General features: G+C 52.4%; 1 protein-coding gene and 1 long non-coding RNA gene across 8 annotated transcripts in view; one reads left to right on the top strand and one right to left on the bottom strand.

Moving 5' to 3' along the window:
• Positions 1-14165, top strand: part of LOC132218786 (uncharacterized) — a 449343-nt gene that overhangs the window by 95044 nt on the left and 340134 nt on the right. The window lies entirely within an intron of this gene.
• ARHGAP27 (Rho GTPase activating protein 27) overlaps positions 1-14165 on the bottom strand; it is a 31178-nt gene that overhangs the window by 8605 nt on the left and 8408 nt on the right. Inside the window, exon 1 of one of the 7 annotated variants that reach the window (XM_059670471.1) lies at positions 3522-3674. The exons of the other annotated variants lie outside the window; for them this stretch is intronic. Coding sequence (XP_059526454.1) covers positions 3522-3578 — 57 coding nt within the window. The 5' untranslated portion in view covers positions 3579-3674. Of the gene's footprint in view, positions 1-3521; positions 3675-14165 lie in introns of those variants that run through there. 7 annotated transcript variants of the gene reach the window in all.

The raw sequence follows: 14165 nt of genomic DNA on the forward strand, positions 1-14165 counted from the left end.
AGGGTGACTACCTTGGTTGCAGGCTCCTCCCTGGCCCCAGGCCCTGGTCAGGGCTCATGTAGGAGGCAACCAATCGATGTGTTACTCTCACATTGATATTTCTCTCTGTCTTCCCCTCTCCCACTCTCCCTAAAAATCAATGGGAAAATATTCTTGGATGAGGATTAAAAAAAAAAAAAAAAAAAAAGGAGGAGAGGCAAAGAAAGGTGAAAACCCCCTCTCCCCACAAAGGAAAGTGAGGTGGGCTAGAGGATTCAGTCACACAGAAGATAAGCCTGGTTATGCCTAACAGCCTCAAGGCTGCCTGCAGCCTGGCAGGGCAAAGTCTAAGCCTTTAACAGGCCACCAGAGGCAGCCCATCACCTGCCTGTCTTCCACCTTCCTTATTTCCTGCCACTCCTTGCTCCTGAGCTGAACTTTAAGCTCCTGTAGCACCGCCCCCACCCTCTCTGCTGTGTCTCTTATAGGCCTCAGCTCATTCACAGCCTGCCTAGGCCTCTCCCCACCCCTTTTTCACCTGGCTAACTCCTAGTCCCTTAGGACTCAGCTCAGGTGTCAGGTTCAAGACCTTTCCCAAGGTTTCCCGTGTGCCCACCACAGCCTTGCACCCTCAGCCCATCAGAGGGGTAGATAGCTACACTCTCAAACCCCAGGCAGCAGAATAGCACAAGGAGATTAATACTGTTTTCTAAGAATACAAAATGCTACAAGGGAAAGAAGATTTCAAGATGATAAACTTAGCACAATTCCAATATTGTGTTTTTTAGAAACAGAGGTATAATTATAGGGATTGGATTTGTTTTATTTAGTTTTTTTCTTTAAGCTTTTAATCCTCACGCTTGGATATGTTTAGAAAGAGGAAGAAGTGGGGGGGGGGGGGGGATATGATGTGAGAGAGAAGCATTTACTGGTTGCCTCCAGTATGTGCCCTGACCCGGGATCAAACCTGAAACCCAGGTATGTGCCTTGACCAGAAATCAAATCAGCAACCTTTTGGTGTATGGGATGACGCTCCAACCAACTGAGCCACCTGGCCAGGGCCAATAAACTTAAAATTTATTTTTTATTTTAGAGATGGAGAGAGAGAGGAGAGAGAGAGAGAGAGAGAGAGAGAGAGAGAAACATCAATGATGAGAGAGAATCATTGCTTGGCTGCCTCCTGCACGCCCCGGCGCCCCCCCTCACCCCCAACTCACTGGAAATTGAGCCTGCAACTTGGGCATGTGCCCTGACTGAGAATTGAATTGTGACCTCCTGGCTCATGGGTCAATGCTCAACCACTGAGCCACATCCTCTGGGCTAAACCGTTTTTTTAAGTCATAGAAGTTTCTCTGTTGCTGCAAGACCTTCACTAAGCTGTAAACTCCTCAAGAGGGGAAGCATGTCCTGCTCAAGGTGGCCTCTCCCTGAGCCTTAGGTGCCTACAGAAATACTCACTTGTCCAACAGAGATCTCCTACTCTGCACCAGGCATGGTTTTAGGCACGAGGAATGCAGCAGCGAAGAAATGGACACAAACCCCTGGCCTGGCAGCCTGCACACGTGTGCAAATGGCGGGGGGAAGCAGGGTGATCTAAAATGCACAGCATGTCAGCGATGGTTACTGCTAACAAAAGAACAAAACCACTGCCAACGGAGGGGGTGTGGCAGTTGTACACAGGGTGGCAGGTCCCAGGCACTTAGGGGACAGGGAGAGCTGGGTACAGCAGTTCATCACTCCTCTCCCTCCCCTACCAGCTCCTGCGCGGCTGAGACCACCCTCCACCCCCTTCTCTTTTCTCTCCACTCACAACAGCCCTTTTGTGGCATCTTGTATTCCAACCACACCAGCCCCCAAACACAAAGGTACCCTACCTTCCTACCTTTGCTCCAGCCATGCCCTCAGCCTGGAACTCCCGGCTCTCACCCTGCCCAGCCAAATCCTGCTCCTCCATGGAGCTCCGCTCCCAGGCCTCACTGGGCGAGGCTTTCTCCCTCCAGAGAAAAGTCTAACCTGCTGTCACTCTATTCTGTTGGGGCCTGACGGCATGCTGCCTTGGCGGTCGGTTCGTTGTCCACCCATCTACCTCCCTTCTCTGCCCCTAAAGGCATGAGTTTCTTAAGAGCAAGACTCAGTGACTGTAACTGACCATGGTCACCCCGCAGTGGGTGGTCCAATGCAGATCCACCCAAAGCACTTCCTGCTTGAGTACACAGGTCATTTCCCTACCAGACTTCAGCAACAAGCACACACCTGACACTGCAGGAGAGACCGGGCTTAGCCTTGAGCAAGAACTTCCTGAAAACGAGGGTTCAAGCAAAGGAACCGGACACTCCTTGGGAAGACAGGATGGAGGCAGCAGAGGAAGGTGAACGGCCAGACACACCTGCTGTGCACCCCAGCTAACCCCGGGACAGGGGCTGGAAGGGCGCATGGGCAGTGGACCAGCCAATAAGGAGCCAGGCTCTTTGGAGCAGGGATCTCCACCTGGCGAGGCTGCTGGCCTTGGCTCAGAGTCCATGGGGAGCCCCAGGCTGGGAATGGGAATCTTGCACAAGGAACGCTCCCCGCAGGTACAGAGGAGGCCTGGGCGGTACAAGTGCAGGCCTCCAGCATGACGGGCTGTCATGAGGAAGAGGAGACGCAGAATCATACTGTGGGGCTCCAGACTGCAGATCGGGGGTTAAACGGGGGCAAGGCAGTGTCCCTTTGAAGGGGGCACCTTCTCTGGAGGGGGGCTGCCCAGGGGGTAGTGAGGGGCCTTCACTGGAGGGCTGGAGGTGAGCAAGCAGAGCCCCAATGCCCCCTCGCCATCCCCCCCATAGGGATGTGGCAGTCCTGTGAGGAAGCTGGACTGCAGCAGCCCTGAGGCCCCTTCAAACTCTCGAACTCTACAGAGCCCCCAGTGCTAAGACGAGGTACTTTCCCTTCGGGCAGAGCCTCAGCCCGGATCAGGCCAGCTCCTGGAAGCCAGGTGGGCCAGCCCCTCCACGCCCCCTGGCCTTCCAGGGGGAGTTCACCCGCCCGGGTCAGAGCCGGGCCTGCCATGCCCACCCCCAACTCCTAGAGGCCCAGACAAGACCCAGGTGCAGCCTGTCTAGGGCACCAAGGGCTCTCAGGGGCCCAGTCACAGTCATCAGAGACACAGGGACACCTAGTGGGAAAGAGGAAGTGTCCTCCCGCCTCAGAGGACGGAGCTGAGAGGGGCCCAGTTCTCACCACACTCAGAGCTTCCCAGCCCCAGCTCCTCCTGTCTTCAATGCCCACCCACAAGCAGGGAGCAGGCCTGCCTCTCTTCCCCCAGCTGATCACCACCTCTCAGCCTCTTTGCAGCCCCTCCCGGACGGGCGAGGCCTCGGAGAAGGAAAGAGGAAAGAAGGGAGGATTCCCAAGCTCCGTGAGACTCCCTGCTGCGAACCCCAGCTCCCCCAGCTCCTGACAGGGCCAGGGATGGAGGTCCACTACTGGCCCCTCGACTCCATAGGCCCGTCTGCTATCCCCATCAGCGGCCAGGTTCAGCCCCCGATGCCAAGGTCCCCTACCTGCACCCGAAGGGCCCGGCTCGGCCTCCTGGTCAGTTTGGCAATCACGTCCACCATCCTGTCCCCTCTGAGCTGCTGGGATGGAGCCCTGGGAAGCTTTGGGGGTGGAGCCACGGGGCACAACCCCGGGCTGGCACAGGGCAAAAGGGAAACAAGAAGTGGCCTTGAGATGGTGGGAGGCTGAGCCTCCAGCCCATTTCCTGTCAGGGCTGCGGAAGTGCTGCATGAGGCAGGCTGCCTGAGGCCGGGTGTGTATGTGTGTGTGTGGGGGGGGGGGGGCGGGGGGCAGGGGGAAGAATGGGGAGATTTTTGTGTCCAGGGACACCACTGCCTGCCTCACTCAGCTCTGATTACCGATGAGTTCTGACTCCTAGGCCCAGACACAGGCACGGAACGGCCTCCACAGAGGGCGCACGGGAGCAATGGTGGGGGAGGGGGAGGCTTCACAGATGGAGACAAGCCTGGGGCGGCTGGGTGTTGGGGCCTGAGCTGGCACAGGCAGGACAATGAGTGACCATCAGCTCCCCCAAGGCCCAGGGAGGGTGTGATGGGAAAGAGGAAGCTTTGTGCGGGTGGGTGTCTCAAAGAGGAAGGGGGAGGGGCAGATGTGGTATCAGAAGAACCCGGTCTCTGGATGGGTTTCCAGCACGTGGAGGGCGGGAAGGATCTGACCACATCACCATCTACCCGCCTGACCGCCTTGGTCTGCCGCCTCGAAGCATGTGCCGCCTCCGCCACGTGTCCACCTACATAAACAAGCGTGCTGTGCCCCACCCCCACTCTCCCAACCCCGGGAGAAGGGGACAGGAACCAGCTCCAGAGCCCTACCCTAGGAGCTTCCTCCTGGCCTGTCCGCCCTTGACCCTCTCGTGCACAGCGGACACAGCGCGTCCCCAGCGAGAAGCAGCAGCCCCGCCTCCCACCCCTTGGGGACCATTTTGTTTTCACTAATCCCCTCAGGGGTGCTTCCTCCCCAGCCCCAGTGCCAGGCAGCACCCTGCCCGCCCACCTGCCCGCCTTCAGGCTGTCCCGTAGGGGCTGTTCCGGTCCCAGTTTAGGCTCTGACCCCCACCCTCCCACCCTGGGTCCCCGACTTCCCATCTCTTACTCTCCCATTTCCGTCATCTTCCTGCCCCCAGACCTGGCTCTCCCTTCTCCCATGTTCCCCAGGCCGCTCCTCCCCTGAACCCACAATGGGCTCAGCGCAGAGACACCCAAGTAAACCATGCGTGGTAAGGATTTGGGGTCTAGGACACTTGGGGAACCACATCCAGAGCAAGTCTGGGGTCTATGCTCTACTCTACCCCAAAAGCTCCCGGACAGTCTCCTGTGCCCCGGCTCAGAACCCCAGAAGTAGACTAATCCCTTTCCGAGAGCCTGAAGTCCTCACATGTGTCACACACATGACACACTACAGTACCCCACCCTGACACACACACACACACACACACACACACACACACACACACACACACGACAGGTCAACAAGAGTTATGGAGCCACGCCCAGGAGATGGAAACAGCTGTAAATTCCAGAGCAGCCAGAAACTCTGAGGCACCAGGGAGGGGCTGGGGTCCGGTAGGGGAGAGAGCAGAGGAGGGCAGGAGTGGGAACCCAGGCCTTCGGCTCCGCCCTGCAGGGGGAATTGGGAAGCAGGGTTTCCATGTGTCAGGAACCTGGAGTGACAGTAGAGGGGGCTGGGACCACACGAAAGGTAGCCAGAACTCCACCTGCTGCTTCCCCAGGGTAAGAGGCCTGGCCGGCATGGCGGGGTCTCCCAGCGGGCGGGCCCTGGCCCCACACTACAGCCACTTACCAAACCCACACAGCTCTGGCTGCTCTCGATGACGGAGGTTGGCTCCTCAGGCCTCTTGCCTGGGCTTCTCCTCCCCCAGCAAGAAAAGGTGATGACCACAGTGGTTCCCCAGTGGGGTCCTCTTTTCTCAACCACACCCTCAAGCCTTGAGAGGTGCATGGTGGGGGAGGGGACAGAACAAGCCAACTGCACATCATCCATGTCTCCAGCCCTCTGTGCTCACCCCTCTCTCCAAATCCCGCCCGGGAGGGTTGGGGCAACTAGAGCAGGTGCAACCAGAAAATCCTAGCAGGTCTCTGGGGCAAGAGGCAAAGAAAGACCCACAAACCCTCGACTGGGGAGGGGACAGGACCTCCTCTGCTGACTGAGCCTGCTCCGTGCCATCTGGGCTGAGCGGAGGGAGCGTGAGGATGAATGGTGATCTTTTCCGCTGGAAGCTTAGCCGAGTGCACAGAACTGTCCCTGCCCTGAGCACACCTGTTCCAGGGCAGAGTCCGGCCTCACTCGGTATCCACCCCAGCTCCACCCGTGTGCAGTGGGAGCTGGGTCACCCGCAGGATCCGGGTCCTCCAGCCTCAGAGCACCCGGGAACCCACGCAAGCCCGAGAGTCTGACGTCACCCGCCTGGGCAGGGGCCTGGGCCATGCGTGTCGTGTCAAGGCCCAGGGGGCTCAGCGGCATCTCATCGCATGCAGGTAGCATGAGATTCCAAACACAATGGCCCGCGGCAAGGCTTTCCTCCTGGTTTGGGGCAGAAGCTTCATTCCATTAAAGGAAAGAGGAGAGGAGCGGGAGTCCAGAAACCTGTGTGTTCCCGGCCTCGGCTTCTCTCTGGACAACCTCTTGAATCTCTGGGCCTCCGTTTCTTTCTTTCTTTTTTTCTATTATTGTTCATCCTCACCCGAGGATATTTTTCCATTGATTTTTAGAGAGAGTAGAAGGGAGGGGGTGGGGGGAGGGAGAGAGAGAGAGAGAGAGAGAGAGAGAGAGAGAGAGAGAGAGAGACATCGATTGGTTGCCTCCCGCACACACCCCAACAGGCGCCGGGGATGGAGCCTGCAATTGGGCCTCGGTTTCTTTATCCAGAGATTGGGCTGTCATTCTCTCCCGCTCACAGGCTGGTTTCTGTGAAATAGCCAGCAGCAGCCTGAGTTCCCACACCCACAGGACATGGGAAATAGAGCAGGCTCTGCTCCCCACTTCTGCTTTTCTGGCTTTGGGTCTTGATGGCTCGCCCTTGGCTCTGGACTCTGCCCGAGCCTTTGGGTGACTTCATGGGGCTGCCTGCCTAGCCTGCTCCTGGGTGGAGCCCCCTCATGGCTCCCAGTCCCTGTGCTCTGAGTAAGTCTGGCAGCTCTCTGGCTACTAAGCTAGGAGGAGTCACAAATGGTTGCCAAGGAAGTTGTCAAGCAAAGGCTGTGGTGATGGCAGTCTCGGGGGGGTGGAAAGATGTGATGGCGGTGGTCCCCTGCCCACACCCTCAAATGTATCTGAACCTGTAGCCACCATTCCTTCTCCCTCCCCTAATGGGAAGCTCAGGGTCCTCCTGTCCCTGCCAACCCAATGGCCAGCCAACCTCATTGCCTCTCACTTGCTCAAAAGCTGCCTCACCTCACCTCAAATCTCCAATCCTTCCACCTTTGTCCCTTTGGCATATCAGCAAATTCAAGGTCTCTCCATCTTTTTTTTAAAATTGATTATTTTAGAGAGGGAGGAAGGAAGAGGGATCGAGAGATAGAAACATTGATGAGAGAGAAACATCAGCATTCGGCTGCCTCCTGCATGCGCCCCAGAGGGGATCGGGCCCACAACTCGGGCATATGCCCTGACTGGGAATCGAATCAGTGGGCTCTTGGTTCCTGGCTTGACTCTCAAAAACTCCCCCACACCCCCGCCCCCACTGAGCTAAACCGGGGCCGGGCAAGGTCTCTCCATCTTGAAAAAAGAAAAGAATGCCTTTGGACCCAACTTTCCCTTCCTCCTTTTCAAAGCCGACTTCTTGAAGGGGTGTGTGTGCCCCACTGTCTCGCCGTCCACTCACTCAACATCCAGCCCACTGCTCAGGCCAGGCCTCCCACAACTTCCTTTCGGACAAATCTGGTCCTTTTCTGCCTGACTCTCCCTGGTACTTAGTCCTCACCACCCTCTCCCTCCCATACCGCCTCGGACATGGCCTCTCGGTCAGCTTTCTCTTCCTCTATCTGCTACTTCTCAGCTCGTGGGGCCCACGCTCCTCTTCCTCTGCCATCTCCTCGGTGCGTTGGTGTCTCATGTCTGCTTCTCACTCCACTGTCCTGGGAAAGCTCAACTGACCTCATTAGGTTAACAACTCACAACTGCATCCCCAGGTTCGGCAATCCACCCTGGATGTCTCCGACACACTGAAAAGCTGCCTGCCTCAGCCTGAGAGTGTCTCCACCCGCCTCGAGCTCCCCATCTCGGGCATCACCTCTGTTGCTCCAACAGAGATCTAGAATCATCCTTGATTCCTGCTTCCCCTGGATGATCTGTCCCTGAGCCCTGGTGGCCTGACCTACCTAAGCCTCTCAGACCTACCACCCTGAGGTAACACAAGGGTCAGAGGAACACGGGGCACCGCCACAGGGAAGCCAACATTCCAGCTTAAAATAGACATTCTGCAGGGCAACCGGTCTGGTCTCTTTACAAATCTCTGTCAGGGCAGAAGGAAAGGGAGGGGGTTGTCGAGAGAGACTTCAGAGACAACCAAATGCCAGGGATGGCCCTTGACTGGATCCTGGTTCACAGTGGCTGGGAGGAACTTGCCTTAGCTAAGGGGGGGACACTTAACTATGGCCTGGATCTTAAACAGTAATTGTTAAATCTAGGCAATATGTATAGATGTATTCATTTTAATATTCTTTTTGCTCTTCTGCATGTTTGAAATTTTTCATAATAAAAAGGGGGGAAAAACCCTTAAAAATTGTTTTTTTACTCTTCCACACTCTAAGTGTTATTACTACTCTATGAGGTAGGTATTCATTATTTTTTATCTGGAGACAGACTGGTCCTTCCAGTTCTCCCTTCCTCCAATCTAACAGAGACAAAGGAATTTCTCTCCCTTTAAGATGCGGCTCTGGGGCCAAGGGCTTAAACATGCCCTGTTTCTCCTCTTCTCCCAACTGCTACGCTCTACTGCCCAAGCCAAGCAGGGGCTGGGGCAGCTGGATGGGCGGGACTGGCTAGCACAGGTCAGAGTGTCTGACACCTGGGAAACCCCAGGGCAGACTGGGTCCCCACATGAGACTTTAGGGTAAAGGCAGGGTAACCCTTGTACCAGACCCCCGGGAGCTGATGGGGAGCTAAACACTCTCTGCCCTTGCCCAGACAGTGTGGCTCAGTGGTTGAGCGTCGACCTATGAACCAGGAGGTCACGGTTTGATTCCTGGTCAGGGCACATGCCCAGGTAGTGGGCTCGATCCCCAGTGTGGGGTGTGCAGGAGGCAGCCTATCAACAATTCTCTCTCATCAATGATGTTTCTATCTCTCTCTCCCTCTCCCTTCCTCTCTGAAATCAATAAAAAATATATTTAAGAAACAAACAGCCGAGACCGGTTTGGCTCAGTGGATAGAGCGTCGGCCTGCGGACTGGAGGGTCCCGGGTTCGATTCCGGTCAGGGGCATGTGCCTGGGTTGCAGGCACATCCCCAGTGGGAGATGTGCAGGAGGCAGCTGATCGATGTTTCTCTCTCATCGATGTTTCTAACTCTCTATCTCTCTCTCCCTTCCTCTCTGTAAAAAATCAATAAAATATATTAAAAAAAAAAAAAAAGAAAAGAAACAAACAAGAAAGCCCCCACTCTCTGCCCTTAAGGCTGGGAGCACGGAGGAGGTGGGGACAGGCAGAATTCCTGCTGGTATCTTGGACTGCAGAGGCCAGTGGAACCCTCACTCCTAGAGACCACCACCCCTTCTCCTCTCTACGCCCCTCACCAGGTAGGTGCTCCAACAGCTCGACCCCAGTCCTGGAGAGCAAACACACATAAACTCCACTCCTCCAACAGCCCAGTGGCTGGAAGGGACAAACAAGACCACCAAACCAGCCACTGCTCTCAGACCCCAATAAGGCTGGGACTCAGGACGTGCTAAAGATGCCTCACTAATCATGGTGGAAAGAGGAATTTGTTGATCAGAGGTGAAGCAATTAAAGGTGGTCTACATCTCACTCTTTTCACTCAGATATTACCCCCACTGCCACCACCAAAGGATCAAAGATTTATATTTGATAAGTGAAACCATAAAAATACTCAGAGGGAAACATGAGCAAAATTCTATATTTTAAAAGGGCCTTTGTGCCCTGGCCTTAGTGGTTAGAGCGTTGTCTTGTGCACCGAATGGTCAAGGGTTCGATTCCTGGTCAAGGGCATATACCTGGGTTGCAGGTTCAATCCCCAGCCTCGGTCGGGGTGCATGCAGGAGGCAACCAATCAATGTGTCTCTCTCGCATCAATGTGTTTTTTTCCCCTCTCTCTTCCCTCTTCCTCCCTCCCACTCTCTCTAAAAATCAGTGTGGGGGGGGAATATCCTCAGGTAAGGATTAACAGCAACAAAAAAAGGCCTTCATAATAAAATAAGTGATTTACATATTTCTTATATAAATGTATTTTAAGAAAACTAGTGTGGCTAAAAATACCATTAGCAGAGTAGAGAGGCAAACTTGGAGGGATGATTACAACTCATGTCAGAGATAAAGGGCTATTTTCCCTAATATAGAAAAACTTCCTCAAAATCAATAAGGAAAAGACCAAAAACTCAATAGGAAAATGGGCAAAAGGTATGAACAGATCATTTGCAGAAAACAACAACAATCCTTAAATATATGAAAATGCACATTCAAACTACCCTAAGATAATATTTTATAGCATTGTTCGTAATAGGCAAAGATTGGACACAAAACGAGTGTTCATCAACAGTGGACCTGCTAGATGAATTGTGATACATCCTGACAATGAAAAACCGCAAGGCTAAAAGGAAGGAGCCAGATACTCTATAAACAATCTCCAAGATAACATTGTTATACCAAAAAGGCAAGAAATAAACAAGATGTAGGACCATGCGTACTGCCTAATACCTTTGTTTTTTATTTATTTTTATTGATTTCAGAGAGGAAGGGAGAGGGCGAGAGAGAAATACCAATGACGAGAGAGATATTTTTACTCTTCTTTACCACTGGGGATCAAGCCAACAACCCAGGCACGTGCCCTTGACCGGAATCGAACCCGGGACCCTTCAGTCCACAGGCCGACGCTCTATCCGTTGAGCCAAACCGGCTAGGTCTGCCTACTACCTTTGTGTAAGACAGACAGGATATCAAGTAACCGATTGTATATTCATACTAGTTTGTATTTGTATAAAGAAAACCTGGGCCCGAGGAGCATGGCTCAGCGGTTGAGCCTTGACCTAAGAACCAGGAGGTCATGGTTCGATTCCAGGTTGGGGCACATGCCTGGGTTGCGGGCTCGATCCCCAGTGTGGGGTGTGCAGAAGGCAGCTGATCAATGATTCTCTCTCATCGTTGATGTTTCTATCTTTCTCTCCCTCTCCCTTCCTCTCTGATATTTAAAAAAAAAAAAAAAAAGGAAAAAGGAAAAAGAAAGCCAGGAAGCATAGAGAAAGAATGAATAAAAGCGGTGATGTTGGAGCTGATGGAGAACAGGGCATGGAAGCAGGGGAGTGTGTGAGAATTTTTATTATATACTTTAAAACATTGCTTTGATTTTTAAAAACTATGTACGTATATTACTTGGTTTTTAAGAAAATTGAGGCCATCAATCAGAGAGGCTGGAAGATACAATTACAACTTGAACAGAAAACAAGAACACACAAGGAGAGTCACGTAAAGCACCAAAGGAAAAATAGAAAGGCCACTCCAGAGCCTCAAATACGTCACACGCTGGACTGAAGGAGGAACCGGGCTCTCCTGAGATTCAAATCTGTGGCCTGGAAGATCAGGCAGAGGAATATCTAAGCCTCAGGGCAGAAGTACATGGAGACAGAAATAAAGAGGGAAGCGATAAGAAGCTGGGAGGATCCAGTCAGGAGAAGGAACCTGCAAATACAAGAAAAAGTAAAAGAAACAATAATCATGCAACAAATAGGTTTCTCTAAGCTGAGAAAAGGCCCGAGTCTACAGGCTGACAGGCTTCTGTGAGTTCCAGATGGAAGTGCTGAGAACAGGAATCCCCATGTCTGCACATTCTATAGAATCCGTCTGATTAGGAACCCCGGGGAAAAACAGAAGCCACAGATGAACTGGAAAGTGTGGGAGGACAACAGATTAACAGGGGGAGTAAAAGGGAACCAATAGCGACCTGATTGAACGACAAAAGAAAACTACAAGGTAAAGTAAACCATAACAAAATCAAGTGCAGTGTTTCAGCTGTTAAACTAAATGCGAACACATTGAGTTATCCCATTAAAAGACATAGCTTGGGTTTAAAAATATACTCATATGATAGATATATACAAGAAATATGCTTTTAAAAAATGTGATAATGGTTGAAAATAAAAGGATACTAAAGATACCAGCAAATGCAAAAAAAAAAAAAAAAAAGAAAGAAAGAAAGAAAAGAAATGAACTGAAATAAAAAGAAAGATTGGCCACCATATTAACAACAGAAAGGTGGAATTTCAGGCTAACGATACAAAATAATGATACAAAGGCACAATTTGTGATAACAGAATAGTCAAAATCTGTATGCTCCCAATAACACTGTCATTAAACATAAAAAGCAAAAACTATTAAAAGTACAAGAAGAACTCTATAGAGGAAAGTTGAATGGGAGATTTAATAAACCTCTATCAGAATTAGAATAAAGGATAAAAAATAAGAAGTTACACAAAGGAAATACCCATTTGAATAATATAATCAATAAACTAGATTTGATCCATAATGGAACCTTAACTAGAAAATATCATTAACTTGGCCACAAAGAAATCCATAAATACATTTAAAAGGGGGATTTCATAAATCTAAAAAACAACAACCACCAAAAACAAAAACACAGTGCTTTCCTAGTAAAGTATGAAATCATCAAAATTAATTGGAGAACCAGTGGGAAATTTGCAAAGACCAATTCTTATTGATGAGAAGAAAAAGTCTGCCAGGTCCGGAGGGTTTCACAGAGGAGGCTGGATTCCCCTCTGACATCAGTTTCCTGGCCAGGAGGTGATCCTGGGCTTCCCTCTGGTGGGGGGCCAGGGAGATGGTGGCTCCTCCAACGTGCTCCCCGCCCCAGTACCTAATAGGCGCAATCACCACACTAGCTCATAACAACTGGTTTGCTTAGTAATATTTCCTCCTGGACAGTAAGCTACCTGAGGACAGGGACCATGCCTTATTTCTCACTGCCTCCCAGTGCACAGTACAGCCTGTGCCATTCGCTGAATCAATGAATACAGTAAGTGAAACATTACAGCATCATTATCAGCACACCAGCATGTCTCCATGTCTATAAACTCCCAACACACAGGAAAGCAGAATGGATGGAAAGAAACCAAAAGCCAACAGTCATTAGATTGAAATGTCCCCCAATTAGCCAAATATTTGTAATAGGGTTAAACTATTTTTGTAGGGGGAACGGTAATTTATAAATTCAGACAAAGTGGAGAGTCATCAGGTGTAGAAGAGGAAGGGTGATGCTGAAAGCGCCTGGAGGCAGGCCCCTTCTGGCACCTCTGCTTCCTCTCTCGGGCTCAAGTCCAGCCAGCCCCCAGGCAGACATGGAGGTCTAGACAGACCCCAGCCCCGCTCACCTGTGTGCCTCATGGTGGACCGGCACCACCAGATCCCAGAGCCTGGCCTGGACAGAAGGGGCCTGCAGGCCTGTGTGCCTAGGCAGCAGCTCTGGAAATCCCCTCAGCACCACAATCCTTTCACAACTTGGAAACAGAGTCTCCGAATTGAAGCAAGAACCCCTATGCCCCTGGGGCCCAGCCTTGGTAGAGCCCCATTTCCCTCTACACCAACCAACATCAACTATCTCCTCGCTCCCCAACACTCTAGCGTGGAACCCTGACTGCATTCTGATCATCAGAAACCCCAGTAATGATGGTGGATTTTCCATTTTCCATGCCCAGGACCTGGCACTCAGGCCTGACATTCAGTCCCGATGTCCCGGCTCCTCCCACTGCTAAACACAGATCCAGGAAGGGCAGAGAAAATCCATCTAGTGAGGCCAGCTGCTGGGGCTCAGGAAGGAAGTGGGAAGACAGGTGATCCAGGGGCTGAAGAGAACGAGAGACTGGGCGTGAAAAGAGGCCCAGGCTGGGGAAGAGAGCCCAGGGGGCACCAGCCACATACAGGGTGCGAGGTTGCTCCTTTCAGCCTGTGAGCTGTGGGTGGGGAGGGCTTTTCGGGTCAGGAATGTGGGAGAAGGAAGGGACAGAGCTACTCAACAACCTGCTCTTCCACAAGCCAGGAAGCAGCATCGGCAGCGGGGATCCTGGGTCAGCCTGGGGCTGCCCGTGAGTCATGGGGGTAAAAGGTCAGGTCAAGTGTGAACAAACCAGTTGGGCCACCCAGGCCAACTGCCCTTGCCAGAGGCTAGGGAGAGCTGTTGAGAGGAGGGAGTACAGACAAGGGGACTCACCCGACCCTCCTCTTGGCTCAGCCCTCTGCTCTTACCAGCCTCCCGCTCCTAAAGGCTGCCTGGCTGGCCCCCGAGGGGAGCCCAAAGGGATCTGTCCAAGGCCAGTTCTTTTGTTTCAATCATAGCCGCCTGGGCTGCCCTTGGAGTTTGCTCTGGGGAGTGGGTGCTAGCCTGGGATCCCGAGAGGAGGGCAGGGCGCCTCGCAGCGGTCGGTCACTG

Source organism: Myotis daubentonii, chromosome 16 (genome assembly GCF_963259705.1).
Source record: "Myotis daubentonii chromosome 16, mMyoDau2.1, whole genome shotgun sequence".
NCBI classification, from domain to species: domain Eukaryota; kingdom Metazoa; phylum Chordata; class Mammalia; order Chiroptera; family Vespertilionidae; genus Myotis; species Myotis daubentonii.